Here is a 19,518-nt window from a genome sequence, read left to right on the forward strand (position 1 = left end):
TCAATACATAGTTGTAATCTTAAGTAGCTCTGGCCTTAGTACTGAGTTTAGTATTAGGCTTACTGTATTCCTATGACCGGGCACACCATATTTTAATAGTTTGTCCATTTATTTTGAACTTTTAGTTATCCCACTTACGCAACATAAAATTTATGTAACATATAGCTGCGTACTTACAAGACAATGTCACATGGAATCACCTTTCTTTAAAAGGATCTGTTAGTATAAAAATACAAAGAGACGGTATAACCCATTTGTAATGCACACATTTAAGAGACAGTATATTATAGACTTGCACATATATACCTGTCTTGGTTATCACAATTAATGTTGATTTAAATATTTCCTGACTTTATGTAGACTAGTGATTTCTAGTATTTTTTTAGAAGAAGCTCTCTAAAATAACTTCATAGCAAAAATAAGTCAAGGTGCAGTAAATTATTCTGGGACCAGCTGTGGACTCAAAAAATAATGTGAAATGATAGAAATTTGTAGAGAAAAATCTTTAAAAAATAAAGAAGATTTAGGTACTTTGATAGTGTAGTTGGAAGTATTTTGCAGAGGCAGTAAAGTGTACTATAATGTAGAACATACTATTCAGTTGTAATCATTGGTAGATTTGAGCAGGAATTTCCAGGTAAATTTTATATACTTACGTATGGTTGGCAATCACTGTTTCTTCTATTTGCTAATGTGATTTATAGATTTAGATTGTAAAGGGTCAGAAGGGAATATACTAACATGGGAAAAAGCTTTGATTCAAGGCCATGGCCTGGAATTGGTTGTATACTTAGGCTTAGAAATCTATGTGTTATGCTCTTGTTCTTTTCTTCCAATGTTGCCTTTTGATTTTCTTTTATTATTCACTCACTAGGTTTTCATCAACATGAATCTGATTAGATCTGTTGATATTTTCTTAAGGTTAACCCCAGCAAAAGAAAGCAGTGTTCTACCCCATTTTAGCCAGATGTGCCAAATTCTATTAAAATAATAGTTGCCTTATTCCATCAGAAGGGATAGCAAAGTCCTTAAAAGGGAAAGTCTTAGAATAATTCGTATCACCTAATTGTAATCTGTAAGTAGCCCTGGCCTAAGTAGTGAATTGAGTGTTAGTCTCTCTGTGTTCTTGTGACTGGGGATACCACATAATTTTTTTTAAAATGTATTTTGAACTTTTAATTAGTCATAATGAATCCAAGAAAATATATCTTTAAATAAAGAACTTGAAGTTTTGTATTCTGTAGAGTAGAAAAGATGTACATTTAATTTAGTATGTACTTATGGATACCAATTTTGTGCTTGACTCTCAATTAGGTACTGGGGCAGAAATGAGGAACTGTGTAAAATTTTAGATGTTATTAAGCAGTTTATTCAATCTTATTGAGGAGAAAAATTATACTCCCAAGACATTTAAAACAATTAGAAGGCAACAAGTAGTTTTGTGATTTATTTAACTTGTTTGGATATGCTGTAGGGAACAGAGATTTCGATCTTGATTTCAGGCGTGTATCACTCAGGCCAGCATCATCAGTTTACCAATTTAATACCATTTTACCAATTTAATTATTTTAACTATTGTATTTGTAGCAGTGTGTGTTTAAAAAGAAGTATAAATATGCATCCTGACATCAAAAGACTTTTATAGCCTAGTTAGACTAATGGAATGACAGTTACTGAATGCACTGAGTCTGTCTTAACTAGAATGATGTGGGAGAGAAGACTTGATGGAGTAGGTTGGAGATGGGTCTTGAATGATAAAGAGGCTTTAGATATGCCTGTATAAAGAGGAGGAGGGGGCCGGGCGCGGTGGCTCACAGCCTGTAATCCCAGCATTTTGGGAGGCCAAGACGGGTGGATCACCTGAGGTCAGGAGTTCAAGACCACCCTTACCGACGTGGTGAGATCCCGTCTCTACTAAAAATACAAAAATTAGCCGGGTGTGGCCATGCACACCTGTAATCCTAGCTACTCAGGAGGCTGAGGCAGAGAATCGCTTGAACCCAGGAGGCGGAAGGTTGCAGTGAGCCGAGATCGCGCCACTGCGCTCCAGCCTGGGTGACAGAGCGAGACTCCATCTCAAAAAAAAAAAAGAAAAAGAAAAAGAAGAGGAGGGATGGCAACAACATACAGAGAGGCAAAGGTCTAGAGAGAAGATTACATTTCATAGTGGTAAGAGGCAGTTGGGAAAGATGAGCATATTACAAGTAAGTATGAAAGGCCTTTAAGAGCTAGCCTAGGAGTTTAGACTTGAGGTGAGAGGCATTAGAAAGCTAAATAAGTCTGTTGATAAGTGAAGTGACATGTTGGAAGTATATTTTAGGGCAACCTGACTGAAGTATGCAGGGTAAATAGAGATGAGATGATGTGGAGTAGGACTTCCACTTGGAAGCTTCTCTAATTGTTCAAGTATAAGATGGTAAAAACCTGGGTTAATGAGATAAAAGTAAAAAGTTGAGAGGAGAGGAAATTATTTAGTCATCAGAGCTCACCTAGATTGCTGTTAAAAACACACACACACCTTTTAACAGCGCAGCAGAATGGGGCTCATCTAAGTAATGAATTTTTCACTACTAAGTGGCCAAATGATGGGGATTTGTGAAGATGGATTTTGATAGTACACACTGCCTCTCGTTTCTGTGATATATTTTGCAGCCTCGTAAGTGTTTGTGTGTGTGTATATATGACATAAATATGAAGCCAATAAATGTAAATTACCGATTGTAAACTTTTTCCTACTGAGTAAATCTGACAATATGTATATTCCCCACCTTCGAGTCTTTGAAACTGTAGCTGTGAAGATGTACTTTGAGAATGTGAAATGTATTTGCTTGTTAAATTGGGGTTCAGGTTTTAAAGGAGAAACTTTCCTTGGTTTAGGAACTGTGTCATAATGACTGAAGTAATTCAGTTTGAGAAAGTACTGACAATAAAAAACTGTTGAGAATAGTAAGTGAGCCCTGATACGAGTAGATATTTTCAGTTTCATTCTGAGCCTGCCTAATTCTGTATAGTCCTTGCAGCATCTCCTGCTAGTAGGTATTTATCACTTTTTCTCTGGGGAGACAGTGCTGCTTTTGGACTATTATCTAATGTGGAAACTGTTACTAGAGAGTCTAGAAGTTGGGGTGGGGTGGGTGTATTTACTGAGCTTAAAGCAAGTAATGTCAATTTGTGAAGCAAGCCTAAGAGAACATGTGTATGTGTGTTTTGAACTGAGAAGAGTATGTCTTAAATAGGGCAGCCATCGTGTTTTGAACTGAGAAGAGTGTGTCTTAAGTAGGGCAGCCATCATCTTCAGGTGATAGTTGCTATAAGAATGGTATCCTGTATTACTGTATCTTCCTATTTTTTCAAGAAAAGCTGGAAATCTGGACTTGGGGGTAAAATCTCTGGATTATTGAATGTTGGCAACGTATTCAGATAACACACTTTATGGTTCAAATAAATCATGCCCAACCCACTGCCTGCACCAGTGTGTCTGTTTGATGTAAACAATGTCCAATTAATATTAAAAATACGGGTTTTAGTACTACTAGAGGCTCTTAACTGCCAATCTCTTCTAGCTTTCTATTTGTATTACTAAACAGGATGTACAAACATTTCTTTTTTGTAGTCCACAATCAGTTCCATGGCTTAATGAAATAGTTTAGGATTTGTCATACCTTGTTGCTGAGTTTAAATTGATGTTGAGCCTTGCAAATCAGTGTACCTTCTTTCAGATAGTTCTTGCCAAGGCAGAATCCAAAATTATTGTCAACCGTGATTTTAACTGTGGAAATTTCTAATGACCTAAAATGTGTTTCAAATGGAAACAAATAATAACATTTTCCTTAAGCAAAGTGTTGAAATACAGAGTTATCTAGTAAGTTTTCTGCCTTTCCAAATGCTGGAGGAACAGTAAAACATTGAGTAACATACATATTGCTTTTAACTAATTGTTTCACCTTGGAAACTGTATCTTTGTAAACTGTATTGGCCTTTTTTTTTTTTTTTTTTTTAAACCAGATGTATCTTCCAGAGTTATTTATGGGTACAGATTGTAATTTTAGGACAGATTTATTTGTAAATGAAGTAATGTATAAGAAAGCATTTTGGGCCGGGCATGGTGGTTCATGCCTGTAATCCCAGCACTTTTGGGAGGCCGAGGCAGGTGGATCACCTGAGGTCAAGAGTTCGAGACCAGCCTGACAAACATGGTGAAACCCCGTCTCTATTAAAAATACAAAAATTAGCCAGGCTTGGTGGTGCATGCCTGTTAATTCCAGCTACTAAGGAGGCCGAGGCAGGAGAATCGCTTGAACCTAGGAGGTGGAGGGTGTAGTGAGCTGAGATCGCATCATTGCACTCCAGCCTGGGCAACAAGAGCGAAAACTCTGTCAAAAAAAAAAAAAAAAAAAAAAAAAAGCATTGTGTTAATTGTAAAGCTCTGTATATAAGGGATACTGTATCTTTGAAATGTTGTTACTTTTAAATTTTGAAACTAGATTTGATCAGTAGCATTTTCCCCTATGTTTTTCCTAATCTTATTTGCCAGTGTAGGAAGTACCTTGTATGGAATGGTACTGGTTTATGAGGTGGCATTTTTTTATTGTTGATGTTGTTAGCTTGAATTTTAGAGGTATTTTGTCATTGAAATACTGTATTTTGAAGATGCTGTTTCACAGATACCATTTTACTCATAGATTTTTTGGTGTTTTCTGGTGTGTTGTTTTTATATTTGCAGTAAGTTTTTTCTGATCCATGCTTTTATTTTCTCCAAGTTTATATATTGATTTCAAAATGTGCAGCCATGGTTTTGATTTTTAAAATGTTTTCTATAATAAAAGATTTTCAAATGGGATCAGTGAGGTATGGTATTAAGTGCATTTGTTTCGAGGCCTTTAACTTTTGTTTGTGAAAATTTTATTGAGCAGCCAAGTGCTATTTATGAGTATGCTTGTTTAATTTTTGAAAAAAAAATATTCTTTGTCTTTTTTGAAAGCCTAATTCATTAGTCAACATTAGGAATATTCTAATTTCAACACTTTTCTCCTTTTACAATAGGATTGGATTCAGCATCAAAATACATCTACTCATATTGAGAGCTGTCGACAGTTACGTCAACAGTAAGAGCTTTTTTTTCTTTATTATAGATAGCATATTTACAACATAGTTAATGTTCAGATGTGACTGTTAAATACCTTTAGTATAATACTTTGGAGAAAAATATTTTTGAAAAGCTATTGTTTTTTAAAAAATAGTAGTTTTGTGGAAGTATATTTAATATTTTTCCAAAATGGTAGAATATAATATATCCTTTGCTCTTACAATTTTCTGGCTTAATTCCCAGTAGGTAAACTTTTTATGTCATTAGTTCATTATTTGCTGGCTTACCTTCCCCAGGATCTTTTATCTATATCAGAGCAGGTATCCTTTCTTCTCCTATCTCCACCTCTTCCCATAGGACAAGTAACTGAAAATCAGTACAAACCAAACACCAGTATTTAATTTTGGAACTAAAGCTCTTCTCTGACTTAGAACCAGTTTTCAGAATATACCTTAAGTAAGGGATGGACAAGCTAGATGTCTTGCTTCCTTAACATTGGCTTTTCAATTCTTCCACCTTTTTCTTATAAAGACAGGGCGCCTGTGAAGGTTTCCCTACTGGCCATAGAGGTGAAAAGTGTGATTTTAACACTATGTTCCTGTATCTCTTGAAGTAGCGTAAGATTAAACTCTGTCTTCCCTAATACCATTAAACTGTTCCTAGCCACCAGACTGACAGTAACGTGTTATTGGGCAAATGGATTTGAGATTATTATTGAGGATCCTTCTGGTCATAAGTGATTACAGTTGCAGATTAGTTGCAGTGGCTTATGACTGTAATCTCAGCACTTTGGGAGGCTGAGGCAGGTAGGCTTGCTTGAGCTCAGGAGTTCAGGCCAACACAGCAATATCTCGTCTCTACCAAAATAAAAATAAAAAATCAGCCAGGCATGGTGGTACACATCTGTAGTTATAGTATTTGGGAGGCTGAGGTGGTAGCATCACTTGAGCATGGGAGATAGAAGCTTCAGTGAGCCATGATTGTGCCACTGCACTCTAGCCTGGGCGACAGCCTATTTAAAAAAAAAAATTTTTTTTTTGAAGTAAGAGAACTTGTCAGCTTATTTAACTGGGAAGCTTAAATCAGGTTGGTGGTTCTATTAATAGTTTCAGGAGCAGCTATATTGGATGCTCAAATGAAAATTAGTGTCAGAAATACTTCTTTCTTAGCTGTTGTCTTTTGCATTGGCCTTCTGAAATCTTGGACACACTTGTTTCACATAGCAAAATGGACCCCACGGTTCTGGATGTAAGTGATGTGTATAGCTGGCATTTCTAGGAGTTTTTTGTTTTGTTTTGTTTTTGTTTTCCTTACCCCACTCCTCACCCTGTGACACAGCCTTGGGAGATTCTGAGAATATATGTCTCTCCCATCTGACCTTTTTTCTTTAAAGCACTTCTTTCTCCATAACTCTGGCAGAAGTCTTTGTTTTGACTCTGGTTCACTTTAGGTTAGTTGTCCATCCCGAAACCCATTATAGTGGCTGTGGGAATAGGGTAGTCCACCTCAGTTTGTGTCATGTCTGGTCCTGGTGTTGAGAGTGAGATAAGCGTCACCGGGATCTTTTGCATTAAGACTAGAAATCGGGGTTAGTATTCTATATAGATGCTGTACAGACAAATACAGGTTATCATGGGGAGATAATTTGTTACCTGAATTGGATATGCCTTACTGCCACTGTAAGGAATACAGTTGAAAATTGAAAAATCTCTCCAAAGCAGCATTTTCCCACAGGTACCCAGTGGGACATCTTAATTCTTATGAAGGTGAATTTTTATTTGGGTGGGAGTGAGTTATTTATTTTAGAGAGTCATTCATGCTGGTAAGAGGATTATAGCTACGTTAATTTACTTGAGCAAACAGTATGTATATACCTATTAAAGCCTTTTGTGTAGGTAAGCCTATTATTTTTTCATACACTTAGGACCCTGATTTTTAAAGCATTTGCTTTCCATGCCTGCTACTTTAATGTTCTACTGTATTTATTTTTTAACCATATCAAGTGTATTTTGGTTGTCCACAGAGATCAATAGGGGAGACATATATAAATATAAGCGTACCTCATTTTATTGTACTTTGATTTATTGTACTTCCCATAATTTGCCTTTTTTACAAATTGAAAGATTATGGAAACCATGTGTCAAGCAAGTCTATTGGTGCCATTTTTCTTTTTTTTTTTTCTTTCTTTTTGACTTAAATTAGGAGAGAATAAATTTCTATTTAGAGTCCAGAAGTCTGAAATCATGGTGTTAGCCGGGCCACCATTCCCTTCCGAGGCTCTGGGGGAAAATCTGTTCCATGCTTCTCTCCTAACTTCTAATGACGGGGGACAATCGTTGACATTTCTTGGCTTGTAGCCCATCAATCCTATCTCTGCTACTGTCTTCACACCACCTTCTCTTAAACCTCCCTTTGCCCTGCTATTAGAAGGACACTGGCTATTGAATCTAGGGCCCGTTGGATAATTCAGGATGATTTCATCTCAAGAGTTTTAGTTTTAATTACATCTGCAAAGATCCTTTTCCAAATCAGGTAACATTCACAAGTTCCAGGGATTGGAACATATATATGTATGTATCTTTTGGGGAGCACCATTCAAGAATCCATCTTAATCATTCTCCTAATACCAAATTGCTCTCTCGTTTGGGCCTTGAGCAGTGCTTTTGCTGCCAAAAGCAATCAAGAGCTGAAGCTGAAAATGAACAGTGTGTATATTAGCACCTGTGTGCTGGTAAGAACTGCAACTGGATATATCCTTCGATCTGGCATCCTCTGGGTCAGTTTCCACCTTTTCCTATTGTGGAGCTTAAGAGTTCTTTCGTTACACAGGTAACTGGTTTGAAATTTAAAACAACAGTATATCTTTCATAGTTCTCCAGGCTGTGTCTCCTAACCAGGCCTCATGATGCCTTCACAGTTTCTTACCTTCTGCACATTTTTCTTCACCTGGCCTCACTCTGATCACAGTGGCAGATCCAACGCCTCCCTCTTCCCTTGTCTCTACTGGGCCGGTCAGGACTCTTTCCTATCGGTGCCATTTTTCTAACAGCATGTGCTCACTTTATGTGCCTGAGTCACATTCACAGTATTTCAATTTTTTTTCTTTATTGTTATACCTTTTATGGCAATCTATGATCAGTGATCTTTGATTTCAACTTGCTGAAGGCTCATGATCATCAATATTTTTTAGCAATAAAGTGCTTTTAAATTAATGTATGTACATTTTTAAAAACATGCTATTGTACAGTAAATAGACTGGCATAGTCTAAATTTAACTTTTTATTTGCACTGGGAAGCCAAAAAACTTATGTGACTCACTTAGTGTGTGATGTTTTAGAACTGAATCTACAATATCTCTGAGGTATGCCTATGTATTGATACACGAGAGAGGATTTACTAGGGGAATTGGCTTACACAATTATGGAGGCTGAGAAGTCCCACAGTATGCTGTCTGCATGTTGAAGACTCTGGGCTTCTGGTAGTGTGGCTCAGTCCAAATTCAAAAGCTTCCAAACCAAGGAAGCTGATAACATAATTCTCAGTCTGAGGCAGAAGGCCCTAGAGCCCCAGGAGTCTGCTGATGCGAGTCACATAGACCAAAGGCCAAAGAACTTGGAGTTCTGATGTCCAAGAACAAGGAGGAGAAGGGCATCCCGCTCTGAGGGAAGGAGGGGTGGAGAGAGGGAATTCCACCTTTGTCCATCTATTTGTACCATCTGGGCTCCCAGCCTATGGCGTGATGCCCGCCCACATTGAGGGCAGATCTTCCTTACTCAGCCCACTGACTCACAGACTAATCTTCACTGGAAACACTCTCACAGACACGCCAACAGAGAGTGCCTCACCAACCATCTAAGCATCCCTCAATCTAGTCAGGTTGACACCCAAAATTAACCATCACATTGAGGTTGTATGCACTTGAATAATTGCTTCATGACTTTCTCTCCACTGCAAAATAATTTAATAAATAAATTAGATTTGGTTAGGTGCTTGAGATCTGCATTCTTTATTCTTTTAAGCTGCGTTATGGGGATATACCTTCTTTCTACTCATTCCTCCCTTGATGTATATTTAGATTTTTCTTATGGCTTATTCTCTCTGGCTTTATTGGCTCTTTCTGGATTATGACACAAGAATAGTTGAGGAAAGATACAGTGCATCAGAATTTTAGTATTAAAAATAGGTAATTATACTATGTTTATTGTGTGCTGGGCATTCTAAGTGCTTTACATAATTGATTTAATTTTCAAAACCATCTATGGGGTGTTAAGTATAAGGATTCTTCCTGATTTTATCAGTGAGAAAACTGAGGCACAGAGACAGTTTCCCTGCCATCATGCAGCAAATAGTTAAACGGAACTAGTTTAGCTCATAGGCCTTTATGTATCATCCCTTCTACTTTTTTATGGCTTAAAAAATTTTCAGAATAAAATATTGAAGGGAAAAAGGAAGGAAAACATTTATATATTATTCATTTATAGTCACCATTTGTTAATATTCGCTTTATTATATCTTCATACTTTTTTCTGAACTATTTGAAAGTAAATTGCAGACATTATGAGACGTCATTTCTAAATTCAGCATCTATCTCCTAAGTATAAGGACATTGTTCTGCATAACCACAATACAATACGTTTAAGGAGATTAGCAGTAATTCCACAATTCCTTCTAATATATAAGCCAAATTCATATTTTCCCATTTCTTTCCAGAATGCCTTTTGTAACTCTTCCTGTCTGCCCCATCCATACCCCCAATCCAGTATTCAGTTAAGATTTATGTATTGCAGTCTCTTTTAATCTAGAATAGCCTACTCTTTGTTTTGTTTTGTTTGTCATCTTTTTTTTTGTTTGAGGAGGATGTTTTTACAGTGTTGACTTTTTCCTTGAAATGTCCAGGAAACTTGTCTTGTTGAATGTCCCACTTTATATAGTTTTCTATTTGTTTCCTTAGCATTAAATTCACTGAGAACATTTTTGTTGCAAATACTTCATTGGTGATGTGTATATTTATTGCATCACATTGGGACAAAGGTAATATCAGTTAACTAGGTCCTTACTCTTAATAGTTATGTTATACCACCTATGTTAGGAGCGTTACTGCTTCTGAAGCACATTTTTGACTAGTTGGGCAGGATAGAGGTGTTTCCAAATTCTGCTTGCAGAATGTATACATGCTTTATCTTTCTGCCCTGGGCAGCAGGGATGAGAACATGTGTTACCTAGTGAACAGGTCTAAACTTGGTGAACCTGAGCCTAGTGAAGATCAACAATATTATTTATTACTAGCTCTCTCAGCTCACTGAAACCTCCACCTCCTGGGTTCAAGTGATCCTCCCACCTCAGCCTCCTGTGTGGCTAGGACCACTGGCAAGTGCCACTACGCTCAGCTAATTTTTTGTATTTTTGGTAGAGACGGGATTGCCGAAGCTGGTCTCAAACTCCTGAGCTCAAGCAATCTGCCTACCTCAACTTCCCAAAGTGTTGGGATTACAGGCATGAGCCACCATGCCTGACCATTATTACCAACTCGAATGATAGTCTTCAAGCTCTTGTGAACCATAAACTAGAGAGCTCTGGAAATTTAATAACTTTGATGTGTTGTTAATCACCTTCATTTCCAGCATGTACATGTGAGAAAGCTAAGGCTTACACATACTAAGTAACTGGCTTTAAGTTTCATAACCATTAAATGACAGCATCTACAGTGAAACCCACTTTTTGATGGGTTTGATGATAAAAGATTTACTTTGAATCACTGTAAGACTGGGAATTTATCCTCCTGGGTAGTACAGAGCAATGAAAGTTTTTAAAAGCGTGGAAATAGATGGAACAGAATTATCCATATATTGGGAATTGTTGACACTAGATGATGGGTATGTTGGATTAAAGTTAACTGTTTTGTCTTCATAGCTTGTCCCCTCATAATTAAAAGATGCTCCAGACAATATATCTATTCTCAAAGTAGGAAGAATGAGGCAGAAGCTTTCTCAGATATCTGTCAGGGGTTTTGTACCTATGTCTCATTGGTTAGAACCTATCACTGGCTATCTTCTAGAGATAGGGGGAAAGCAAACATTTAGCTTTTTTAGCCATTGTAGTAAAGGCAAACAAGGGAAAAGGGAATTGAGAATTGCCGTGGGGTTAGCTTATTAACACTGTCTGAGGCAAATAGCAACCAAGACAAACCACTTTACTAAGATTTGACCTAACTTAATTTTCCTGCTTGGTGATTTGTCAGAAGTTTTCTGCCTCCATTTCCTTACCTGGCTTTCATCTTGCTGCTGAAATTGTATTCTTAAATGTAGTGATTTATTTAATATAATCAGCTTGTCCACATGCCTCTTAGAGTTCAGATTTTCTAGAAGTTGAGAGTGAAGATATAGCCTTTTTCTTAGGCTTCTGTGGTATTACTGTTTCTTCTTCTAGTTTTTTCTGTGATTACTCCTTAATCATTTGTTTGTTTGTTTTTTTCTTTTTCTTTGCTTTACTCTGAAGTTGTCAATGTGCCTAAGATTCTGTCCTTGGCTCTTTTTTTCTATAAACTCCATCTTGTGTTAATCTCACTCTTAGGGCTATAATTGTGGCTTCTACATGCCCGATTTCTAAATAGCTCTCATCTTTCCCCCTAATTCCAGATATTCCTTTACACTTGTTCTGAAAACATTCCTGTTGTCTTCTCTTACAAATGCTTGTTAAATTCCCATTGTTTTTTCCTGTGTGTAACCTCATTACCTGATTTTAAGGCTCTTCATAATTTGTCTCTACTTGAAACAACAGACAGCCTGTCCAAGTTTCCCCCTTTGTAATTCCTTTTCATCATTTCTATGCTGCAGCTAGACTAGTTCCTGAAACAAAACACCAATGTTTTGCCTCCAATCTTAGTTTATGTATTGCCACTGCATGAAATCTAACCTAATCCATTCCTATTAATAGGTCTTTGTAAGGGCTACTTGAAAAGCAGCCCTTTCTGTGAATTCTCTCCTGATTCCTCTCACTGCATATATCTTCATGAGGACTACTTAGTGCAAGTTAAGGGGCGCCATTCGTGTTGTATTCTGTGAGTTGCCACATGGAATGTGAAAGGAGTGGTGTTCCCTAGAGTTCTGCATAGTAGATGAACTGTCTTCTCTCTTTTAACCCTTAACCTAAGCTTGTATCTTGTACCTCTTAACACTTTTGTGCATATACTGGCTGTTTTACTTAAATAAAAGTTTAGTCCTTTAAAGTATGGGGAATGTGTTTCCCTGATACACCTATTAGCATAATACTTTGACTATTTATTGAACACTCAAAATATTTTATTTCCAGTAAAGGTTGTGAAAAGTCCTTCTGATATATTACAGGTAAAGATTAATTGAGCCTTACAGTCTTATTTTAGCTGTTAGTTAATGTTGTTTATTTTCAAAATAGATACCCTGATTGGAATCCTGAGATCCTCCCATCAAGAAGGTAATTTTTAAAAATAGTAATATTATTAAAACTTGATTGTATTTTAAAAGTAAGCAGTTAATTTTAAGAATGATTCTTTTGAGTTCTACTTTTGCCATTTAAACAATAGGCAAATGCAAAAACCTCTATGAATCTGTAACCTTATTCCAATGCTTAAATGTGACACAGCCCCGCCCCGATCTACTTTCTTTAGCCTTTTCTGAAAATATTTTATTCTGACTTTATTATTTTATGTTTATGATATCTTCTGTTATAAATGACTTGACTGCTAGGCGTGGTATTATTACGTTCTGTATACCCTAGGGGATTCTACTCAGGTTCGGTATGTACACACACGTACGCACACATAGAGAAATCAGAGTCATATTTATAGATGGCATAATCTTTCAGGAAAAAATTATTTAAAACATCTGTTTATGTAAATAATTTCCTAAATTCTTACATAATTTAATACTTTAAAAACATAATTAGATATAATGTTGGTACAGGAAGAACCAGAGAAATTCATTATCATATTCTTCTGTAAACTAGAAAACAGACATCCAAGCAGTTGGAGGGCTGATAAACTGTTCTGATTGTTTCTTATTTACCTATAAGGCTGAATTACATCATAACAAATAGATTTTTGTTTTAAGGACATATCTTTTTATCAGAGTTTGGTATTGTTAACAGTCTGTTTTTAACAAGGTGCTTCTGTCATTTAGTATCATTTAAATTTACATTAAATTGCTGATCACTTTCTTTTCCCCCCTCACTTGTAGAAATGAGGGCAATAGAAAAGAAAATGAAACTCCACGAAGACGTTCTCATTCCCCCAGTCCTAGGCGTTCTAGAAGATCAAGCTCAAGTCACAGATTCCATCGGTCTCGAAGCCCAATGCATTACATGTATAGACCAAGAAGTCGAAGTCCAAGAATTTGCCATCGTTTCATTTCTAGATACAGATCCAGATCCAGATCCCGTTCACCATATCGAATTAGAAATCCATTTAGAGGTAGTCCAAAATGCTTTCGATCAGTTAGCCCTGAAAGGATATCAAGGAGATCAGTGAGATCATCAGGTACACTGATGGCCATGAAATAATGAATGTACTTATTTTGACTAAATTTTTAAATGTCTTTCTTTTTGGATTTTGAGAAATGTTCTATTTTTTTAAATTTTAGAATTGCTAAATGAGATCTGACCCACATCCCACAGAGTTAATTATTCCCCCTGGTAACTTGGCAAAGAAATGTGTGTGAATGTATGTGTCCACCAACATATTTAAAAACCAAGGATGGTAAAAATGTCTTAAAGTTTGCTTTAATAATTGATTATTGAATTCCATGGATTAATTTAAAATGTTTTTGAAAAGATTATTATTTTTAACCTGTGACTTAATGTTGTTTTTATGGCCCTCTCAGAAATAACTCACACAGGCATGCACACACATACAAACACACTCCTTCCACAATGAAAGAAACCATAGTTAATATCTGAGAAGTACTTCGACACTCCCACTGCTTCACTTGACTAGCCTGAAAAATTCAAAAATAGTACTTTGCACAGGTCTTATTGTATCTAGTGTAGTCTAAAATGCTGATTTCAAGTGGAGATACCTTTAGTTATATAAGGCATTCGTTCTTAAAGTGTGTTCCAAGGATCGATTGGGGTCCTCAAGATCTTCCAAGTTCTGTGAGGCCTTCTCTTTTCCAATTACATGCTTTTATGAGTCTGGATTTTCTTTATCCAGAAGCAGATAAAAGAATTTAGGTTCTTCTTTTAAGCCTAACATTAAAATGTTTGGAAGAAGATATAGTAGTCTTACTCATTTCACTAATTTTGTTTTGGGAATTACAGTTGGTTTTTATAAAAATGCTTACGTTAATATGGGAATTTACTTTTTTTGTCATTACTTTCAGTGGCAAAGACTACAGTTACTTTTGCACCAACCTAACATATGAATTAGTAAATTTTTTAAGATTTTAATTTCTAATATGGTAAATATCAATAAATGTAACACAAATCTTTGTAGTCTTTAAAACGTGTAAAGCAATCTCAAAACCAAAACTTTGAGGATCACTGGTATAAGGGAATAAAGGAACTTCATGTAAGCCTTCTGAGTGAATAAAGTATAGGTTTTTTTATTTTCTGTGTGCTCCCTGTTTAGCTTGAGAATAGCACTATGTGATTATGTCAGGCGATGGCTCCTACCTTAATTTTTTTCCAATTGAAATTGTGTTTTATATATTTTTACTAGATAGAAAAAAAGCATTAGAAGATGTGGTACAACGATCTGGGCATGGGACAGAATTTAATAAACAGAAGCATCTTGAAGCTGCTGATAAGGGACATTCACCAGCACAAAAGCCTAAAACTAGCAGTGGAACAAAACCATCAGTTAAACCTACAAGCGCTACAAAGAGTGATTCAAATCTAGGAGGACATTCTATTCGTTGTAAATCAAAGAATCTTGAAGATGACGCTTCGTCAGAATGTAAACAGGTGGCTGATAAAGCTGTTTCTCTCCAGCGAAAGGTAATTCTTTAAATTAATTATTTTTGGAGATAAGGTTTCACTCTGTGGTCCTGGCTGGAGTGCAGTGGTGCAAACATGGCTCACTGCAGCCTCAATCTCCTGGGCTCAAGTGATCCTCCTGCCTCAGCTTCCCAAGTAGCTGGCACCACAGGCGTGTGCCACCATGCCTGGCCAATTTTTTAATTTTTGTAGAGATGGGGTCTTGCCATGTTGCTCAGGTTGGTCTCAAAGTACTAGGCTCAGGCAGTCCTTCCACGTCAGCCTCCCTAAGTGCATGAGCCACTATGCCTGGCCTCGTAATTCTTTGTTAGTGCAAGTATGCATACCTTTGCTATGACAAACAGAAAACAAAATTGTTGCCGGGCATGGTGGCTTATGCCTGAATCCCAGCACTTTGGGAGGCCAAGCGGTGTGGATCACTTGAACTTAAGAGTTTGAGGCCAGCCAGAGCAACATGGTGAAAAACTCCCTCTCTACAAAAAATATAAAAATGAGCTGGGCTTGGTGGCAGATGCCTGTAGTCCCAGCTACTTGGGAGGCTCAGGTGGAAGGATCACTTGAGCCCAGGAGGCAGAGGTTGCAGCCTGGATTACAGAAGGAAGACCCTGTCTCAAGAAAAAAAGAAAAAATGAAGTTGTCTTAACTTTTTTATTCCATATTTCCAATAACTTTGAAATTATGAGTCGTTAAATGATTTTAGTATGGAATATTTTACTGGTTTTCTTATGAATATAATAGAAGTCCAAGGTTCAAAATCTTGTAGCTTAGGAATTCCGGTGGTTTGATGTTTGATGTGTCAAAAGAGAACATTTTGATGGTTTGGCATTTTTGGCTAGCTTCCCAAGCAGATCATTGTGATGAGTTTTGCTCTCTAATTGAGAAAGTGAATAATCACCAGTAGCATTATTGAGCTTTTGTAATCTTTTTTAGTAAGGTATAAGGGTGAGCCTCTCCTGAGAAATGATCTTTATACATCTGTTCTATACTTTTTGTGGTACAATTCAGAAGTCAAAAACTCTGTTGTACAGTGTAAAATGTATATTTTGATACTGATTTTTAGTGTATTTTGACTGTAACCTACTGGTTACAATACTAAGGTATTGTTTTATTGTGTGTGTTTATTGAATCACTATGAAATAATATATTAAAACATCAAGAGACTATCTTCAGAGAAAATCCTAATAGGCCAAATATCGAATATTTTGTATATTTTAATATTAATAAGTTTTCAAGCATTTAGGTATGGTATGCATTGCTCTCAACAGTATCTAAATACATTAAAGACTTTCAGTATGTGCTGTTCCGTGCCCCAAAGAACTTAACGTTTAGAAGGGTAAACTTGTAGTAATCAACCAGTAATTAACAGAATTTTGAAGAGCATTGGGAAGAAATTTTTGAGTATAAGGAAAATTTTGAAGAGGCTGAGTTAGTCTCATAAGATTATTAATATATGAAGTTCTTTTCATTTTGGTTCAAGACTTCTAGGTGGTGGCAGTGGAACTTTTTTAAAAAAAGTTTTCTTTTTTAGTAAAAAATAGGAGAGATGGGGATCTCACTCTGTCATCCAGGCTGAAGTGCAGTGGCACAGTTATAAGTCACTGCAGCCTCAAATTCCTGAGATCAAGTATCCTCCTGCCTCAGGCTCCCGGGTAGCTAAGACTACAGGTATGCACCACCACACCCAGCTGGGTGTTTTCATTTTTTTTTTTTTTGAGACGTAGTCTCGCTCTGTCTCCCAGGCTGGAGTGCAGTGGCGTGATCTCGGCTCACTGCAACCTCCGCCTCCCAGGTTCAAGTGATTCTCCTGCCTCCTGCCTCAGCCTCCTGAGCAGCTGAAATTACAGGTGCATGCCACCACGCCTGGCTAATTTTTTTTTATTTTTAGCAGAGACGGGGTTTCACCATGTTGATCAGGCTGGTCTCGAACACCTGACCTTGTGATCCACCCACCTCGGTTCCCAAAGTGCTGGGATTACAGGCGTGAGCCACCGGGCCCGACCTTTTTTTTCTTTCTCTTTTTAAAGTAGAGAGTCTTAGTATGTTGCCCATCCTGGTCTTAAACTCCTGGCCTCAAACTCCTAGCCTCAAGCAGTCTTTCTGCCTTGGCCTCCCAAAGCACTGGGATACAGGCATGAGCCACCATGCCTGACCCTAATTTTTAACATGAGTGGTAAAGGTGATACTACACTGTATTCAAATGGTATGCATTATATATGAATTTTTAAAAATATACCTGTCTAGATATCATTTCCAATTATTAGAACAGGGGGTGTGAGCAAAGCTGTAATTTCAGCTTTCCTTGTCAGTGGGCCATGTAGTTTCATAGAAAAATTCTCTCTAATGGCCTTGGACCATTCCATAGATCTTATTTGCTATAAGATGCTATAAACAGAAAAGAGCACCTATAAACCATTTCTGGGTTAAAAAATATAAATAACATTTCTTATCACTTTTGCATTTAAAATCTTATTAAAGTGTTAAAATTGTGATTTTAAAAAATTACGTGAAGGGGGTGGTGAAGGAAAAAGGAAAATGGGTAAAATATTTGGAAAAGACCCTTTAATATACTAATATTAGTGGTAGAAGAAATTATATAGGAAATTATTACTGTACATTGTAGCTTAATTTGGTTTATTTTTAATTTTCTTTCACTCCAAAAATAGCTTCGGAAAGAACAATCATTGCATTACGGTTCGGTTCTTCTTATATCGGAATTACCAGAGGATGGTTGTACTGAAGAAGATGTTAGAAAATTATTTCAACCATTTGGGAAAGTGAATGATGTCCTGATTGTTCCATATAGAAAGGAGGTGAGTCATTTAATCTGGTAAAAATTCATACAAAGTCATTGCTTTGATGATTCTATAAATTGCTGTTGTGTTCCTTAGCTGTTTGTACTGCATATATAATTGTTCTTTGAGAGTTATATAAATGTTTGGATGTGAGTGAGCAAGTGCCCAATATAGTGTTTTATATCCTTTAAAATAAGTGTTTGCCCACTTTTTCTGTAAAGGGCCAGATAAATATTTTCAGTTTTATGAGCCAGTTATAGGATCTCAACTACTGTGCTCTGGCATTCTAGTACAAAAACAGCTATAAGTAATATGTAAATAAGCAAGCATGGCTGTGTTGCAAAAAACTATTTACAAAATAGGTAGTATGCCATAGCTTGCTTTAGAACACCAGTTTGAACATTGCTTTAGAACACCAGTTTGATCATACTAAAACAAATTACTTCCTTTGTATGGTAAGTATTGTCTGTGGGTTATATTCCTATAACTGACATGATAAAGTTAAGAACTATGAACAGTCTTTAAGCACAACATAAAATAGTGAGTTAAGACTGGGCATGTTGGCTTTTGCCTGTAATCGCAGCGCTTTGGGAGGCCGAGGCAGGTGGATCACCTGAGGTCAGGAGTTTGAGACCAGCCTGACCAACATAGCAAAACCCTGTCGCTACTAAGAATACAAAAATTAGCCAGGCATCTCTAATCCCAGCTACATGGGAGATTGAGGCAGGAAAATCCCTTGAACCCAGGAGGTGGAGGTTGCAGTGAGTAGAGATGGCACTGCTGCACTTCAGCCTAGACAACAGAGTAGGACTCTGTCTCAGAAAAATTTGTGAGTTAAGGCTGGGTGTGGTGGCTCAAGTCTGTAATCCCAGTACTTTGGGAGGCCAAGGCTGGAGGATCACTTGAGGCCAGGAATTCAAGACCAACCTGGGCAACATAGCGAGACCTCTGTCTTAACTTTTTTAAAAAGTTAGTCAGGACGGGGAACATGGTGATGGTGTTGTCTTTGTTGCGAGAAACCTTTAAAATGTCAGACCTACCACAAGCTGGACCGTATCTTCCCTTCCCTCCTGTTGTTCAGTGAGCCCTGCCTTCTCATTTCTTCTTGTTGCATGAGCCTGCCTGGATTTTTTTTATCTTGGTAGTGGTATAGAAATTCTGTAAGGTTAAATGGCCATTTCATGTGTGAAACATCCTTAATCAAATTACACATGACCAAAATAAAAACAGGCAAAAGCAACCATGACTTGAGGTAATTTCATAGTTTGATGTTACAAAAGAAAGGATTAAGTCAATTTTAAAATGCAGGAACTTTTAAAGGTAAATTTGTGACTAAAGATGGAATAAATTTCGTTTTAGGCTTACTTAGAAATGGAATTTAAAGAGGCGATTACCGCAATTATGAAGTACATTGAAACAACACCGCTTATGATAAAAGGCAAAAGTGTGAAAATATGTGTTCCAGGAAAGAAAAAAGCACAGGTAAACTGGATTTAGGTCACTGTTGTTTAGTTTAACTTTTTTGTTTAAGTATATATGCATAGAAACATAAATGTTAGCTCAACAGATTATATGTGCATTAATTCAAATATATTGAAATCAAAACTTCTTCATAAATGTATAGTGCTGTATACAGTATTAAATAACAATAACTAGGAGAAAATACTTGGCCAT

General features: G+C 36.8%; 1 protein-coding gene across 5 annotated transcripts in view; it reads left to right on the plus strand.

Moving 5' to 3' along the window:
- Positions 1–19,518, plus strand: part of ZNF638 (zinc finger protein 638) — a 99,086-nt gene that overhangs the window by 20,385 nt on the left and 59,183 nt on the right. For all 5 annotated transcript variants that reach the window (XM_011980647.1, XM_011980646.1, XM_011980651.1 and 2 more), the window contains 6 exons: positions 5,044–5,105; positions 12,497–12,535; positions 13,297–13,595; positions 14,775–15,052; positions 17,716–17,862; positions 19,204–19,326. In XM_011980647.1, the coding sequence (XP_011836037.1) occupies positions 5,044–5,105; positions 12,497–12,535; positions 13,297–13,595; positions 14,775–15,052; positions 17,716–17,862; positions 19,204–19,326 (948 nt within the window). The remainder of the gene's footprint in view (positions 1–5,043; positions 5,106–12,496; positions 12,536–13,296; positions 13,596–14,774; positions 15,053–17,715; positions 17,863–19,203; positions 19,327–19,518) is intronic.

This window comes from Mandrillus leucophaeus, unplaced genomic scaffold, assembly GCF_000951045.1.
Source record: "Mandrillus leucophaeus isolate KB7577 unplaced genomic scaffold, Mleu.le_1.0 Scaffold216, whole genome shotgun sequence".
Taxonomy (NCBI): domain Eukaryota; kingdom Metazoa; phylum Chordata; class Mammalia; order Primates; family Cercopithecidae; genus Mandrillus; species Mandrillus leucophaeus.